A 16,692-nucleotide genomic window follows, 5' to 3' on the forward strand; every position below is an offset into this window, starting at 1 on the left:
AAGCAGGCACTGGAAGAGCGGACCCTGATCCCTTCCATCCCCCTCAGGTACAGACAGGCTACTACCCCTGCTCATGGGAAAAAACCATTTATTTTCTGAAAGAAAATTTCTGGTAGGAAGAAGCCTTTAGCACACAGAAGATGTGCTAACATGACAGAAAAATGTATTTATCTGCACGGTATGCATTTTTTTCTTGTAGAAGAGTTTTCCTCTCTGAAATGCTGTGAAAAGCATGTTCCACTTCACCAGAAGAGGTGTATTTCTGAAGGAGACCGTGCCTTAGACAGCGGAGGGAATGGCCTGGGACCCTTGTCACTCTTGATCCATGTTGGCAGGCTCTGCCTGGAGGGGAACCTGACTCTCTGGGTGAGAAGGCCCACTTGCTGTTCCTGGGACTTGTCCACTTACTCTTATTTGGAGAGCTATGGCCCATCGGGGCAGCTTGGTGATAAGGGGGTGTATCTCTCCGCATTCTCCTTTGTTCTTGGTAGGAGAGGATTCTATGGTGGCAGTAATGTGGACCTAATGGGTCCTGTAATTCTGCTTTGTACCAATTTAACTCCGAGGCATGAGGTCCATAGTGAAGCACCATCTTCTTTAGGATCTGTCCAACAGCTGTCATGAGAATCTGAGCCTCAATAGCACTGCTGTCCATGGTCAATTTGCTTTTGATTGATTCTGGGCTCTGGACAGTAGCTGTTTCAGGCTTGCCTTTTTGCAGGGGCTCTTCTGGTTCTTTGTATTTATTGGGGAAAATCCACTGCAGAAAGAGCTTAATCCTTTTTTTGAAGTGGCTTTCTGAGGGAACCTGTCCCTTCTTTAGGATTAAATGTCGAAACTTGCTTCTTAGGGATTCTGTTGATTCTTTTGTCTGGCCAGGTTGGCTCATCCCTTGGGGTTGGTAAGCCCTCTGTTCTGCCAGTCCTTTTTTAATCTGTCTTAATTTGGGCCTTGTATATTTCTCTCTCCCATCTTTGGGGACAGACTTCTTGCCCTGCCTCTTATATTTGAGCTGTCGCCTTATGCCCACCTTCTGCCCCTGGCTGCTCCCTTCACTTGGTGTAGAATCATAGAATTTTTGGGAATTGGATGTGTCCCCACGGGATAACATCTGAGAATAGGACAGAGATTCCTGAGAAGCCAAGATGTTTGCGACAAGAAACATATTCGAGTGACAGTCTTTGAGGAGCGTATCAGTGGCACAGTCTTGAAGAAGTACACCAGTTTCACAGTCTTGAAGGAGCACACTGGTGACTCGGCCTTGAGCCTGATGCTGCTGGTCAGTGAACCCTTGGAATTCAAGCTTATGAAACTGTGTCTCAAAGAGTAGATCTGTATTTGAGGCAACAGATTTTGTATCCAGTGAGGGGCTTTTATTGGACCCTGGAGATCGTGATCTCCTGAAATCCATATTAATCGGTAGGGATTTGACCTGCTGACTAGGTTCCCTGGTGCCTTTCCCAGCAGAGTCTCCCTCCACAACCTCTTGGGCCCCGGAAGATGGGGAACATTCATCAAGGTCCACAACTATCACATTAGAGCAAGATTCTGGGGAGGCCTGCCCCCCAGTTCCCTTCTGTGGCTCATTCCAGGCCATTGCTGGACTTGGACTTGTCTCCAGGCTGCCTTGCTCAGTCTCCCGAACAGACTCACTGTGCCACATTCTGCCCACAGACTTGTATGTGGGGGCCTGAGAAGATGGCTTGTCTTCCTGTCCAGTCAGAGGGACATCTGAGGGCTTATGGGTGTCATCAGGTGTGGGTCCTCCCAGATCCCCCCGGGTTTCTTCAGTCGCCTCTGAGGGGACAGGGAGGGGACTCTCCAGTGGGGCAACTGCCTCTGTTGTTATCAGTTTCTCCCCTGCATGGGGCTGGGGAGGTTTTCCCAAGCCCTGGGCTAATAGGGCTGTTGAACGGTCCCCAAACTCACAGGTTTCCTTCAATGTGGGCCCTCGAGCCTTTTTCAACTTCAAGCAAAATATGAACTTGAGGACCTTGAAGAGTAGGCTCCACCTGTGCCTCACCCGAAACCTTGTTATAGCTGCTTCCAGCTCTTGCTCGGTATACGGACTGAGGACAAGAGACTCATGGGAGGTGATCGTGGAGGCTTTCCCATCCTGAGAGGACTGTGGATTTTCTGTCTTCATGGGAGCATTTGTCTCTCCCAGAATGTCTAAAACAAGGCTGTCAGCAAGCCTCGAATGATAGACATTCACAGGGATTTCACTTTCATGGATTTGCTCTGCCTTCCTCTCTATAAGGACTCTTGAGACTTCTGGATGCTTCTTGTCTGGGCTCAACTCGCTTTCTGACTCAGGTTTTGCTCTTGGATCCTCCACTGGAGGGTTGGCTGAGAACATGTGCAGATCTTTTAGGATCCTCCCCATATTCTGCCCCACATCATGGCACAAGTGTGTCCCTGGTAGGATTTGTGCTGGGAACTTGGACCTCATCTTCTGTGCATCCTGGCTGCTTTGGCCTAGGCCTGCAGAGGATCCGAAGGGCTCCTCCCTGCCCTGTGCCTGACTAGGCTTTGGGTATTGATCCTGAGGCTGCATCAGTTTCTGAGATACTTGGATTCTGCAGGGCAGGCCCCCCTGTTGCTGCATGAACCTTTCGGAAATGTGGTGCTCCAGTTTCTCCCGAACCTCAGGGCTGATCAAATACTCAGGAAGGATGGAGACAGCACTGTGGGTCTGGGACGACCTGTGGGCCTGGGAAGGCCTGGTCTCCTGGGGGAGGTTGGGAGTGACCTGGCTAAAGACTTGCTGACAATTTTTAACCAAAGAGGGTAGAGTTATCCCTCTTTCTAGTTGTTTTTTCCAAAAGTGACATTCGAGGTTTTCAATTGCTTTTGAACTGAAAGATGGTGCGTTATTTTGGACTGTAGGGCAAGATGTTTCAAAGGAGCCAATCCGGTATTGAGAAGATGATGACTGGACTAGGAGAGAGGGTAATAGATGGACAGTGGTTTTTAACTGAGCCTGAGGTCGTGGATGATATCGGGGTATGATTGGAGTCAAGGATTGGGGTTGGGCCTGGATCTCCACGTGAGCCCAAGGAGGTTGTTGAAACTGGGGCATGGTTGGAGTTGAGGGTTGTTGGTTATCCTGGATCTCCATGGAAACCTCAGATGGTGGTGGACATTGAGGCATGGTTGCAGTCCATGGTACCAGTCGGGCCTGGGTCTCCATGTGAACCCAAACAGGTGGTTGAAACTGGGGCATATTTGGAGTCCAAGGTAGGGGTTGGTTCTGAGTCTCCATGTGAGCTCGAGATTGTGGTGGTTGACACTGGGACCTGGATGGAGTCTGGAGTAGGGTTGGAACCTGGGTCTCCATGTGAGCCCGCGGTGGTGGTTGAAAATGAGGCATGGTTTGAGCCAAGGGTTGAGATCGGACCTGGGTCTCCACGTGAGCTCGAGGCGGTGGTTGACGTTGGGGCGTGGTTGGAGTCCAGGGTTGGGGGCGGGCCTGGTTCTCCATGTGAGTCTGAGGTGGTGGCTGAAAGTGAGGTATGGTTGGAGCCAAGAATTGCGGTCGGGCCTGGGACTCCATGTGAGCCCGAGCTGCTTGTTGCGAGTGTGGCATGGTTGAAGCCAAGCTTTTGGAGCTGGGCTGGGTCTCCATGGAAACATCAGATGATGGTTGACATTGGGGCATGGTTGGAGTCAAGGCTAGGGGTCGGGCATGTGTCTCCATGCGAGCCCGAGGTGGTGTTTGAGAATGAAGCATGGTTGAAGCCAAGATTTTGGAGCTGGGCTGGGTCTCCATGGAAGCCTCAGATGATGGTTGACATTGGGGCATCATTGAAGTCAAAGGGAGGGGTTGGGCCTGCATCTCCATGTGACCCAGAGGTGATGGCTGCAACTGGGGCATGGTTGGAGTCAAGGATTGAGGTTGAGCCTGGGCTACAGTGTGGGTCAAGTGCTTGGCCAATGACAGTGGTGAAGTTACTTTAGGTGGAATTTGGAATGGTTTGGCTTTAGAGCAATGATTAAATAAGACAGGGCATAACTCTAGAGCTGACCCAGGTACTGTGACAGCAGCTACGAGAGACTCACTGTGCAGAAAGGGGAGACCCCAGAAGAGCTGGCTGCTTGTCTTCAGTAGATGGTCCCCCAAAGAGTCAGGATATCGGGGCTTCTCGGCACCAAAGAGCTGTTCAAGTTTGCCTTTTATGCGCCAGAAGTGTTGGTGACCCAAGCTGTCCTGTTTGTGACTCAGTGATTCGATCCTCTTCCCCAAAGAATTCAGGTGGTAGCCTGTCTCCTCCTCTTCTTTCTCCTTCGAAAACTTCAGTACCACTCTCTTGGTGATTAGTATCTCCAGCAGCTCCTTGACATCAGGGTTGACAAAAGCGAGGCTACCAGCCTCTACCTGCCTGTTTCTGGGATTTCCCCAGAATGAGGCCTCTGGTGGGTAGAGGGGAAGTCTTTCTTTCTGAGACTCTAAGTGTGTCGAGGTGGAGAAGCTCCAGGCTTTGTCTGCTTCCTGCCACCAGGCCAGGGCTGATCCAGGACTGTTTGAATGGACAAGCCCAGAGTTGGCTGGTCTCCAAGGGGAGTGTGGAGATGACCTGTGTCGGATGGTGCCCAGTGTGAGTGCCGTGGAGTCACCCTGAGTGGGACTCATCATGGAGCCTGATGGTGGTGGGGCAGAGCAGGGTGCTGGAGGTAGAGAGCAGGCTCTCGCATGAGGGGGGCTTGGTGGGAAAGGGGAAGGAGCCAGTGGCCAGGGTGAGAGGCTGTCCAGGGGAAATAAAGGCTCTGGTGTTGGAGAGGCACTCAGGGATGACTCTGAGTAAGTGGAAACTGAGCCTGGAGAAATGGTAGAAGCCCAAGGTAGAGGCTGCTTGGTCAGAGGAGCTGGGAAAGTGGTGGGAGCTGCCTCTTCCCTGCATGGTTGGTGGGCTCCAGCAGGCACTGCTTTGTAAATCTCACCAGGTGAATCTTGACATGAGACCTGATGAAAGCTGCCCTTGCCAGGGAACCTCCCCAGATGTCTGTAGGAGACATGAAGAACAAGCTTCAGCCAGGAGCCAGGAGGACCAGACAGGCCAGGCAGGGGTGGACATCTGCACCCCATAGCCCTGCAAGGCCCCAGTGCTGACTTCACAGTACTCCTGCTGCTCCTCACCCCAGGATGTTAGCCATACCCCGGCCCCGGGACTCCTCCTCCCAGCTCAGCCCCAGGCTGCCAGTATCCCTGGGTTCACACCATAGGCTCTAGGAGGAAGAATCACCTAGAAAGAAAGGGTAGATTCTCTACCTTTGCAGAAGTGAAGTCAGGTCCCACACCTCTTCCAGTGCGTCCAAGCAATCTCTGCAAGCTGGAAATCAGCAGACTGGGTCATGGTGGTGAAGATAGGAGCCTAGGGGTCTTATAGGAAGTTGAGTGCACTCTCTTTATGGGGACACCATTGGCATAGTGGAGCCCAAGCACCAGTGTCCAACACCACATGATCCCTGAGTGTGATGGTGAAGCTCGTGAAATGGTTTATCACTTAAAACTTTTTCCATATCCTTTACTCCTTGCTGCCCTCACAACCTACCTGTAGGCGAAATGTGCAGGCATCACTTTGCAGTTGAATGTGAGCCAAGTTAAACCATGTGTCCTACGTTTCCTGGAAGGCTCACTTCCCAGTCCAGGTGCTATTAGTCCAATGCACCCCACATGCCCTTTTGGTACAGAGTCTTTTCCAGGCCCCTCATAGCTTCACTCTACACATTGGTTCTGGGAAGTATCTGGATTCTGCTCTACTTCCCACAAGCCTCCCTGGGGGTTCTGTTTCTCAAGGGAGGAGTCCTGCCACTGGCCCCCCTCAGAATCCGTTCAACTGAGCCCCATGGCCAAAGAGATAGAGACTAGCACTTTAGGCCCTCATAGCTGGATGTCAGGACTCACCTTTCAAAGCTTTATTTCTCTTGCTGATCCTGCCTCTTCGCCTTCGTTCCATTCGAAGCTGAGAGAGAGAGAAAATGAGGACTTAAGACCCAAATCTCAGTCCCCTCTCGCTAGACAAGCATCAGCCACTAGTGTCCATACATAATATGACTATCTACATTTCAGTGACAGAGCTCTGTGATTTTTCTTTCCTTTCACTCATTCTTAAAGTGGATAAAATATTTTCTGTTTTCCTTCTTTGAAGAACAAAAGATGACTTTCAATGTGAGATGCACTCTGTACTTCTTTCGTCACTGTTCCTCTGCTCAAGAAATTCACAGATTCTCAGACTGTGGGTGAATCTGAGTTCCATCAGGTAGATTTCTGCTTCCTGATACCAGCCCTGTCCCCCAGCCCCTGTTCTGAGGCTCTCAGGCTCTCAGCACTGCCAGCAGATCAGTCCTGAGACGCTGTTCATAGCTGCTGAACTAGGGCTCAGAGTCCTGCGCTCTGGCTGAGGTTGAACTAAGTATCCAGTCCTCAGCCTTTGTCGCTTTGTTTGGACATGCCCTGGAGCCCCTACCACACCTGGACAACTGATCTGAGATCTTTGGGTAGAAATCCTAGTGTTCACTCTATCTTCTGCCCAGCGTGGTTTGTGCCTAAAGGCATAATGTTCTATTCTTCCTTGAAAATAGATGTCCTGTTCTTTCCCACCTTAAGAATCTCTGGTTGATTTCACACCAGTCAGAATGGCTGCTATCCAAAAGTCTACAAGCAATAAATGCTGGAGAGGGTGTGGAGAAAAGGGAACCCTCTTACACTGTTGGTGGGAATGCAAACTAGTACAGCCACTATGGAGAACAGTGTGGAGATTCCTTAAAAAACTGGGAATAGAACTGCCATATGACCCAGCAATCCCACTGCTGGGCATATACACCGAGGAAACCAGAATTGAAAGAGACGCGTGTACCCCAATGTTCATCGCAGCACTGTTTACAATAGCCAGGACATGGAAGCAACCTAGATGTCCATCAGCAGACGAATGGATAAGGAAGCTGTGGTACATATACACAATGGAATATTACTCAGCCATTAAAAAGAATACATTTGAATCGGTTCTACTGAGATGAATGAAACTGGAGCCCATTATACAGAGTGAAGTAAGTCAGAAAGAAAAACAACAATACAGTATACTAATGCATATATATGGAATTTGAAAGATGGTAACGATAACCCTATATGCGAGACAGAATAAGAGACACAGATGCACGGAACAATTTTATGGACTCTGAGGCAGAAGGTGAGGGTGGGACGTTCTGGGAGAATAGCATTGAAACATGTATATTATCATATGTGAAACAGAACACCATTCCATGTTCGATGCATGTGACAAGGGCTCAGGGCCGGGGCAATGGGATGATCCAGAAGGATGGGATGGGGAGGGAGGTGGGTGGGGGGTCCAGGAAGGGGAACACATGTAAACCCATGGCTGATTCATGTCAATGTATGGCAAAAACTATTACAATATTGTAAAGTAATTAGCCCCCAACTAAAATAAATAAATTTATAAAAAAAAAAAAAAAAGAATCTCTGGTTGATTTAGAAAAGTAGAAATAATAATAAAAAAGATTCTATATGCTTGTGAGTCTGGATCAAGGGTTCCTTACCTTCCTGATGTTTCCATGTTTCCTAGGCGGAGGAAAGAATGGGTTATTCTCGAAGTAGGGAAGGATCAGGAAAAAAAGCCCCAGTCCACACAGAAAGGCGAGGATGGTATCGATCGCCCAGAAAGGGGAGCTGGAGTTCAGCCAGCTATCAAAAATGCTTTTCAGAGAAAAGAGAGGATTCTCCTTCATCTGAATCATACTGTTACCCTCAGGCAACTGAGCACAGGGTGTGCACTTGGGGACTAAAGTACTATGCTCACATCATAGAGATGTGGTCTGGTCACAAAGGGCCTTTGGGGTAAAAGGGAGTAGCAGAGGAGGAGGATAGACTATAGCCCCTCCCTAACCATCTGGCCCCACAGCTTCATTCATTTCCCTTCCTCTGAGCCTTCCCCTCCTACCTTCCCATCCTGTTAGGGACATTAGTCAAGTGTTGCTTCTTTCCACCTAGAGCTCAGAGAATTCCTCATGCCTTTGATATCATTGCTTGAGTCCCATCAATACTTTAAAAAAACTGGAGTTCTCCCTGTTCAGTTCAGTTCAGTTGCTCAGTCGTGTCCGACTCTTGCGACCCCATGAATCGCAGCACGCCAGGCCTCCCTGTCCATCACCAACTCCCCGAGTTTACCCAAACCCATGTCCATCGAGTCGGTGATGCCATCCAGCCATCTCATCCTCTGTCGTCCTCTTCTCCTCCTGCCCCCAATCCTTCCCAGCATCAGGGTCTTTTCCAATGAGTCAACTCTTTGCATGAGGTGGTCAAAGTATTGGAGTTTCAGCTTCAACATCAGTCCTTCCAATGAACACCCAGGACTGATCTCCTTTAGGATGGAATGGTTGGATCTTCTTGCAGTCCAAGGGACTCTCAAGAGTCTTCTCCAACACCACAGTTCAAAAGCGTCAATTCTTTGGCACTCAGCTTTCTTTATAGTCCAACTCTCACATCCATACATGACCACTGGAAGAACCATAGGCTTGACTAGATGGACATTTGTTGGCAAAGTAATGTCTCTGCTTTTTATTTATGTATTTTTTAAATTTTTTAAAATTATTTTATTTTCTATTTTTTATCTTTACAATATTGTATTTGTTCTGCCATACATTGACGTGAATCCACCATGGGTATACATGTTTTCCCCTTCCAGAATCCCCCTTCCACCTCCCTCCCCATCCCATCCCTGCGGGCCTTCCCGGTGCACCAGCCCCGAGCACCCTGTATCATGCATTGAACCTGGACTCGCGATTCGTTTCACATATTTTAATTTACATGCTTCCATGTCATTCTCCCATATCGTCCTGCCCTTGCCCTCTCCCATACAGTCCATAATACTGTTCTATTTTTCTGTGACTCTTTTGATGTCTCTCATACAGGGTTATCTTCACCAATTGACTAAATACCATACATGTGTGTTAGTATACTGTATTGGTGTTTTTCTTTCTGGCTTACTTCACTCTATATAATAGGCTCCAGTTTCATCCACCTCATTAGAACTGATTCAAATGTATTCTTTTTAATGGCTGAGTTGTCTCTGCTTTTTAATATGCTGTCTAGGTTGGTCATAACCTTCCTTCCAAGGAGTAAGCATTTTTTAATTTCATGGCTGCAGTCACCATCTGCAGTGATTTTGGAGCCCAGGAAAATAAAGTCAGCCATTGTTGCCACTGTTTCCCCATCTATTTCCCATGAAGCGATGGGTCCAGATGCCATGATCTCTGATTTCTGAATGTTGAGCTTTAAGCCAACTTTTTCACTTTCCTCTTTCACTTTCATCGAGAGACTCTTTAGTTCTTCCTCACTTTCTGCCATAAGAGTGGTGTCATCTGCATATCTGAGGTTATTGATATTTCTCCTGGCAATCTTGATTCCAGCTTGTGCTTCCTCAGTTACATGTATTTTTAAAAATTAGAGACACCTGTTCCCCAATGTTCATTGCACTGTTTACAATAGCTAGGGCTTGGAAGCAACCTAGATGTCCATTGGCAGATGAATGGATAAGCAAGCTGTGGTACATATACACAATGGAATATTACTCAGCTATTAAAAAGAATGCATTTGAATTAGTGCTAATGAGGTGGATGAAACTGGAGTCGATTATACAGAGTGAAGTAAGTCAGAAATAAAAACACCAATGCAGTATATTAACACATATATATGGAATTTAGAAAGATGGTAATGATGACCCTATATGCAAGACAGCAAAAGAGACACAGATGTAAAGAACAGACTTTTGGACTCTGTGGGAAAAGGTGAGGGTGGGATAATTTGAGAGAATAGCATTGAAAAATGTATATTACCATATGTGAAATAGATCGCCAGTCCAGGTTCAATGCATGAGACAGGGCACTCAGGGCCGGTGCACTGGGACGACCCTGAGGGATGGGATGGGGAGGGAGGTGGGAGGAGGGTTCTGGATGGGGGGCGCATATGTACCCATGGCTGATTCATGTCAATGTATGGCAAAAACCACTACAATATTGTAAAGTCAGCAGCTTCCAATGAAAATAAATTAATTTACAAAAAAAATTATTGTTTTAACAATAGGTGAGGCATGGAAAAAACCTAAGTGTCCACTGATGGATGAATGGATAAAGAAGTTATGGCATATATATTAAACAAAATATTATTCAGCCATAAAAAAATGAGGAAAGCCTACTATTTGTGACAGTGTGGATAGAATTTGAAGACATTATGCTAAGTGAAATAAATCAGATAGAGACGGCAAAGACTATACAATCTCACCTTTTTGTGAGATCTAAAAGAAATATGAACAAAAACACCCAAACTCATAGAAAAAGAGATCTGACTCATGGTTAGCAACGGTGGAGTTTCGAGGGGGAAGCAATTGTAGAAAGGTAGTGAAAAGGTACGAGCTTTCAGTTATAAGATAAACAAGTACTAGAGATGTAACATACAACATGATGACTATAGCTCACCCTGCTGTATGATACATAAGAAACTTCTTAAGATGGTAGACCCTAAGAATTCTTATCACTAGGAGAAGCTCTTTTTCTCAATTCTTTTCTTTTTATTGTATGTGAGAATGGAAGTCAGTTGAACCAATTGCAGTAGTCATTTCACAACATACGTAAATAAAGTCATCATTCTGTATGCCTTAAACATATACAGTGATGTATATTAATTATTTTTCAATAAAACAGGAAATTAAAAGAAAAATCTGACACAATTGCAGACTTCCGACTTACAGAACCGAGATTACAAATGGATGTTTTTATAAGCCACTATGCTGTTCTCAGTTGCTAAGTTGTGTCAGACTCTTTGCGACCCTATGGACTGTAGACTGCCAGGCTCCTCTGTCCATGGGATTTTCCAGGCAAGAATACTGGAGTGGGTTGCCATTTCCTCCGCCAGGGGATCTTCCCAACTCAGGGATCAAACCCATGTCTCCTGCGTTGGCAGGCAGATTCTTTACCACTGAGCTACCTGGGAAGCCATAAGCCCCTATATATTTGTTGTAATTCCTTACAACAGCAATAGAAAAATACCTTATTTTAAGTAAAAATGAGAAGGCACGGGGGTAATGAGCAGGGAACTGGCATGACTCCTGCTTTAAAGCAAATACTCAGACAGCTATATGGAGAGTAACATAGAGCATATGAGGTGGGAGCTGAGATCAGTCTGGAGGTCTAGGGAAGAAGGACCAAGGGGTAGTAGTGGGAAACCTACCAGGTGCCAGGCCCAGCCAGGGGCATGGCCTGGGAAGTTAAAACAAGAAAGACAGGGTCCCTGTTCTCAAGGAGGAACTAGTCTGTGTGTGTGTGTGTGTGTGTGTGTGTGTGCGCACACACATGTGTGTGTCTGTGTGTGAACTGTGGTATACATTTGTTGTGTGTGTGTGTGTGTATGCATGTGAAGTTTGGTATACATGTGTTATGTGTGTGTGGTGTGAGAATTCTGGGGACCTAGTTGTTTGTCTTTGATTATTGAGTGTTAACTGATACACTAATAGGCAAGGAACAGGGATACTGGAACAACCCCTCCAATGAAGCAGCGTCTATTCAAAATGCCTGTAGCACCTCTGTAGAGAAATACCATACCAAATTACGACCCTACAAATAATTACAAATAAATATTCTTTCCCTCCCGAATTTGGCATCATAAGCATTTCACCAAGTCGTAAACTCTCCTTTCTTTAGTGAGGACTCTTCGCTCATAAGTTTTGGTCTATTTTTCTCCTCTTTCAATCTTAAGAAATACAATTTTTCCCTGTTACTCAGCTTGCCGAATAAGCCTACAAATTAGATAGATGACCTGAGCCGGGAGAAACCCAAAGTGAGCTCCGGAGAGTGAAACCCTCTAAAGTTGTAATCATTCTAAACTGATCGGGCAGACTCAGAGGTCAGAGGTCATATGTGAGTTTTCTTTCCACTTTTCCCAAGCGCCTCCTGTGGCACTGGGAAATCAGAGAGTTTGTCAGTGACCTGGAAGGAGCTGGGCCCAATCTTGACCTTTGAGTTGCATCAAGTCATCTCAGATCTATGGTTGATTTAAATCTTGGAATCAAGAACCAGAAAGACTTCAAGAACTGATTCTTGATTCCAAAGTCAAAGATTCCCAGACTTCAGAGCTTTACACTTAGGGAACACCAAAGCTTTAGAATCATACACTTTCAGAACTAGAACTAGAGTGGTCCAGCCCTCTGGAAATGAAGTATAGTGGGACCCCTCAGGTGGAGACACACCTCCCTTCTTTGCTCCTCTGTCCTTCTCCCCTTCCTCCTCCTCCCCATTCTCATCGCCCTCAACTCCCCCATACTTCCTCACTTTCCTCGTTGAGCATCCCCCAGCCAGTTATCCAGCAGGATGAGTTACTGGGGAGCTTCATGCCAGGGACTGGAAGGCAGGCAGGGATGATGTAGGGGGTGAAGTTCACAGGAAAGAGCAGCTGCAACATGGCAATATCACTCCCGAAGGGATGTAACTTCTCGAAGTCTGGGTGTGTGATAATCCGGCTCACGGATACCACCCGGGTCTGAGGGGTGTGCTGGTACAGCCTGGTGCTTCCTGACAGAACCCGGTAATTCCCCGGGGCTTTGGATTCCCTGGAGAAGGAAAGGCGCTCTGTCACCATCATCTCCAAGTGGGGACTAGCTCCTTCCCTGCATCCTCATCTAACTGCCCACACCCCTCTGGACCCCTCCACCCCACATGACACCAGACAGCCTTTGTCTCCCCATTTCTAATGTTCAGGAGCCCTTCTTTCTTGAGGCTAATTGATACCCTACTTACAGTTTCAGACATATGGCTGGCTTCTCCATGACACACTAGAATTGCAGAAGCACTGCCTTGTTCTGGAAAGGTCCTCGGTGGGGTCATCAAATGAAGGCCTTTTGATTGTACACAGCAGGCATTCTGGCTCAGTCCCAGCTCTAACATTACCCTTCCTGAGACTCCATACAACCTACCTTCTGGCCCCATACTCTTGCTAACCATCCCTTTTCTTTAAACTTATCCATGCCCAAGGCCTGCTTCTCCACTTAGTTCCAAGGACAAAAGATTTGTTAAATCAATGAGCAAATGGGTGCAGGAAATGGAACCTTGCCTGGTTCCTCCACCACAGGTGCTGAAACTTCCCACCTCCTTGACTGTCCTCATGGCTCATCTACTTGGAGACCCGCTCTCATGTTCCCCTCACCCAACCCTTCCCCTCCAGCAAGCCCTCCCTCTCCACAGCCCTTCTCCTGAACCCCCCACCCCATTTGCTCTGCCCTTCTCATCCATGCTGGGCTTTCTCTTCCGACAGGATGGAGACATGGTGAGGTGGGATTTGCCATCCCTGATGCCACCAAGGGGCTTGCACGGAGCATGGCACAGAGTGGGCGCCAATAGACTCTGAGCTCTCAAAGCTCCAGTGCCCACACATGTGCTATGATGCCTGAACTCCCTGGTGACCCCTCATCTGTTCAGAAGCCTGGCACTGAGCCAGCCCCACAGGGCTAGGTGAATTGGACTCCTGAGCGGCCTTGTCACGCTCCCAGGGAGCCCACCTCCCCCTTATGCAGCCTGGCACCACGGCTGCCTGCATGCACGCCAGTGACCATGACTCCTCCCGTGCACACAGTTTCTCAGGACAAATAAGAAGAATCGCCCAGCTGCTGGTCACACATGAGGTCCCAGGCCCCTGCCGAGAGTTTGACACCTGGAAATAAGGGGACACTGAGAAGAAGCTGTGATCTGAGATGGGTCCACACCACAGGGCAGTGAGGATGGACACTGTCAGTCTCCTGAGGCACACCTGTGTTGCGGAACAGATACAGGGGCCAAGGGCGGAGCATGAGGAGGATCTGGGCAGGTGAGCGGGGAGGACAGTCCAGGTGGAGGGTACACAGGCCAAAGGCTGGAGTGAAACACCTCTGAAGGCCACACAGTGCCCAGAGGAAAGCCCAGAGGAGCTAACGTGGGACAACCATCATTCCTTTTCTCGTCTTCCCCTGCATCGCCCTCCCCTGCCAGAGCCTGTGCTGGCAGCCTAGGAAGGAGACTCACTTGACAAAGCAGTGGGCGGTGGTAAGGAGCCAGCTGGAGTTAATGAGGACAGCTCCACAGACGTGCGAGCCCTGGGACTGCAGGCTGGCCTGCCACGGCCATTGGCCAGCCTCCACGTCCCGGCCACCGTAGATCCTCCCCATCACCTTGGATTTCCCACACACTGTGGAAACTCCTCTGCCACCTACAATAGAGACACTGTTGGCGCCCCAAAAGTCACAACCAGGAAGGCCTCCCCGCTTCATAGATGGGAAACCAAGGCCAGGCGTCCAGTGGCCTAGCCAAAATGACAGGACTCTGCCTTCACTGGCTGCCACTGAGGAATGGAGAGCAGAGCACAACAGAGAAAGCCCTGTGGGGATGAGGACCCAGGGGTCTGGTGGGGTGGGGCAAGGAGGGACCAGCTCACAGGAGCATCTCCAGGCAGATGGACATCCTTGAGCAACGCTGCCAAGGGCTGGCTGCACACATCACAGACCTTATTTCTGTCAACTAGCTGCCTCAATGCCTTGTCTTGTAGATCAAAGAACTAAAGGTCTCAGAAGTTGCCAACATTACTTTCTCAAGATCATGGCTTGTAAGGGCCTGTGCTCCCTCCACGTTACCCCATGTCTTAGGGAGGGAGATTTGCAGGCTGATGTCTGTTGTGCTGTGTGATCTGGGGCAAGTCACACCCTTCTTTGACTCTGCAGGAGTCTCCATTTCTAAAAGAAGGAATGGGTTAATGAGGACAGCCCTGGTTCTAGGACTCACACCTGGGAGGGCAGGGGTTGCCCAGGCCCTCTGAGACCGGGCATCCTGGTCTAGGGCCTGGGCTCCCAGGGCCTCAGTGAGCGGAATGAGACCCCTGATCCCTGGACTCAGGCCCATTCACTCAGTAGTCCTAGTGCTTCCCTCCACCCAGCCTCCAACCTCAGGGCCAGACCCTGTTAGTCCCCACTCCCAGAGACCCACAAAGGGCCTGGGTCTTTTCCCACCCAGAGGCCTCAGAGTGGAGGGCCTGAGCCACCTGTGTGGAGGGGATCTCTGGGCTGCCTGGTTGGAGGGAAGGGCAGAGAAACGATGAGACTTATTGGCTCAGGACACCCAGGCCCTGGTCACAGCCGGCCACCCTCAGGCCCTGTAGCCTAGGGGATCTTGGCCCGAATGGAGGCCCCAACGAACCCGTAGCTTCCGGGGCCAACCGCTGCGCTCGCCAAGTCCGAACGCCGCCCCTCAACGCTCGCCCTTCGTCTGCAGTTGGGCCAGGGGCGGCCGTGGCTGGGGACCCTCGCAGCTCCGGGGTGGCCACGTTCAGCAGCAGCAGCCACAGAAGAGACGCAGACTTGCCAAGCACTTGGGTGAGTCCCGCCTCCCTGCCCATTGCCGGGGTTACTGAACCCACCCTGACCCCACCCTGCTCTGGCCCCGCCCCAGACCAACCCCAATCCCACCCTGATCTTCTTAATAACTTGATAAACAACTCTACTTCAACATAATTTTTAAACCATGAAGTTCATTTATACAAAGGACAAGTCAATGATTTTCACTAAATGTTTTAAAAACTTATTGATTTATACTTAAATAAACCTTTTATTTTAGAATAGTTTTAGATGTATGGAAAAACTGCGATGATAATACAAGGAGTTCCAATATTCCCCCTCACCCTGTTTCCCCTAATGATAAGATCTTTGTATTACTCTGGCACATTTGTCACAACTACTGAGCCAATACTGATACATTAATATTAACCTAAGTCCATTCTTTCTTTATTTTTTTTCAATCTTTTAAGTTTAAGGTGCATAGCATAGTGACTTGGAGAAGGAAATGGCAACCCACTCCAGTATTCTTGCCTGGAGAATCCCAGGGACAGAGGAGCCTGGTGGGCTGCTGTCTATGGGGTCTCACAGAGTCAGACATGACTGAAGTGACTTAGCAGCAGCAGCGGCATAGGTACAAAATTTAAGAAATAGGAAAAAAAAATGTGTTTCCCAGTGATGACAAGTCAGGAATTACTCTAACAAGTTTCCTGTATAATATAGAGCAGTGTTAATTATATTCATCATGTTGTGTATTACATTCCTAGTATTTATCTTATAACTGGAAGTTTGCTTCTTTGACTATAGCTATAATTCCTACCTCCCCATTCTTGGCTTCTCGTAACCACAAATTTGACATCTCTTTTTCTGTGAATTTGCTTGTTTTTGAAGTATAATTGACCTACAATGCTGTTAGTTGCTGGTACACAACATAGTGATTGGATATTTCTACACATTTCAAAATAATAGGTATAGTTATGATATGTCACCATATTCCCCACAGTGTACATTGCTTACCCATTTCATACTCATTTATTGGCAATTGGAACTTCAAAAAAATACGTTTATTTATTTATTCTTTTTGGCTGTGCTGGGTCTTTGTTTCTCCACAAGGGATTGTCTAGTTGTGGAGAGCAGGGGGTACTCTTTGTTGGGGTGGGCAGGCTTCTCATTGTGGTGGCTTCTCTTGTGGAGCACATTTTCTAGGGCGTAGAAGCTTCAGTAATTGAGGCGCACTGTCTTAGTTACCCCATAGCATGTGTTATCTTCCTAGACCAGGGAGCGAACACACGTCTGCTGCATTGGCAGGCAGATTCTTAATCACTGGCCACCACGG

The 16,692-nt window shown here is 48.2% G+C and overlaps 3 protein-coding genes across 3 annotated transcripts in view; 1 reads left to right on the plus strand and 2 right to left on the minus strand.

The window, feature by feature from the left end:
- LOC145514585 (uncharacterized) overlaps nucleotides 1-16,692 on the plus strand; it is a 47,396-nt gene that overhangs the window by 13,366 nt on the left and 17,338 nt on the right. The gene's annotated exons all lie outside the window — the stretch shown is intronic.
- On the minus strand, nucleotides 72-7,836 carry LOC145514558 (spermatogenesis-associated protein 31A6-like). The gene is made up of 4 exons (XM_081512575.1): nucleotides 7,555-7,836; nucleotides 5,906-5,963; nucleotides 5,270-5,330; nucleotides 72-5,003 (listed from the first exon to the last, which is right to left on the minus strand). The coding sequence occupies exons 1-4, from the start codon at nucleotides 7,750-7,752 to the stop codon at nucleotides 146-148; spliced, it is 5,175 nt and encodes a 1,724-aa protein (XP_081368701.1). The 5' UTR covers nucleotides 7,753-7,836; the 3' UTR covers nucleotides 72-145.
- Nucleotides 10,573-15,442, minus strand: LOC145514565 (putative serine protease 47). The gene is made up of 3 exons (XM_081512635.1): nucleotides 15,223-15,442; nucleotides 14,059-14,242; nucleotides 10,573-12,614 (listed from the first exon to the last, which is right to left on the minus strand). Exons 1-3 carry the CDS (start codon nucleotides 15,419-15,421, stop codon nucleotides 12,314-12,316), a joined length of 684 nt encoding a protein of 227 aa, XP_081368761.1. The 5' UTR covers nucleotides 15,422-15,442; the 3' UTR covers nucleotides 10,573-12,313.

Source organism: Giraffa tippelskirchi, chromosome 1 (genome assembly GCF_054371585.1).
Source record: "Giraffa tippelskirchi isolate mGirTip1 chromosome 1, T2T-mGirTip1v1.2.pri, whole genome shotgun sequence".
NCBI classification, from domain to species: Eukaryota; Metazoa; Chordata; class Mammalia; order Artiodactyla; family Giraffidae; genus Giraffa; species Giraffa tippelskirchi.

Coding starts and splice junctions, on each gene's coding strand:
- LOC145514558 (XM_081512575.1), bottom strand. CDS start 7,752: ATGATTCAGATGAAGGAGAATCCTCTCTTTTCTCTGAAAAGCATTTTT. Junction 5,964..7,554: donor AACATGGAAACATCAGGAAG/GTAAGGAACCCT, acceptor TCTCTCTCTCAG/CTTCGAATGGAACGAAGGCG. Junction 5,331..5,905: donor GAGAAATAAAGCTTTGAAAG/GTGAGTCCTGAC, acceptor GCTGATTTCCAG/CTTGCAGAGATTGCTTGGAC.
- LOC145514565 (XM_081512635.1), bottom strand. CDS start 15,421: ATGGGCAGGGAGGCGGGACTCACCCAAGTGCTTGGCAAGTCTGCGTCT. Junction 14,243..15,222: donor GTTGGCCCCGGAAGCTACGG/GTTCGTTGGGGC, acceptor TCTCTATTGTAG/GTGGCAGAGGAGTTTCCACA. Junction 12,615..14,058: donor ACCGCCCACTGCTTTGTCAA/GTGAGTCTCCTT, acceptor TTCCTTCTCCAG/GGAATCCAAAGCCCCGGGGA.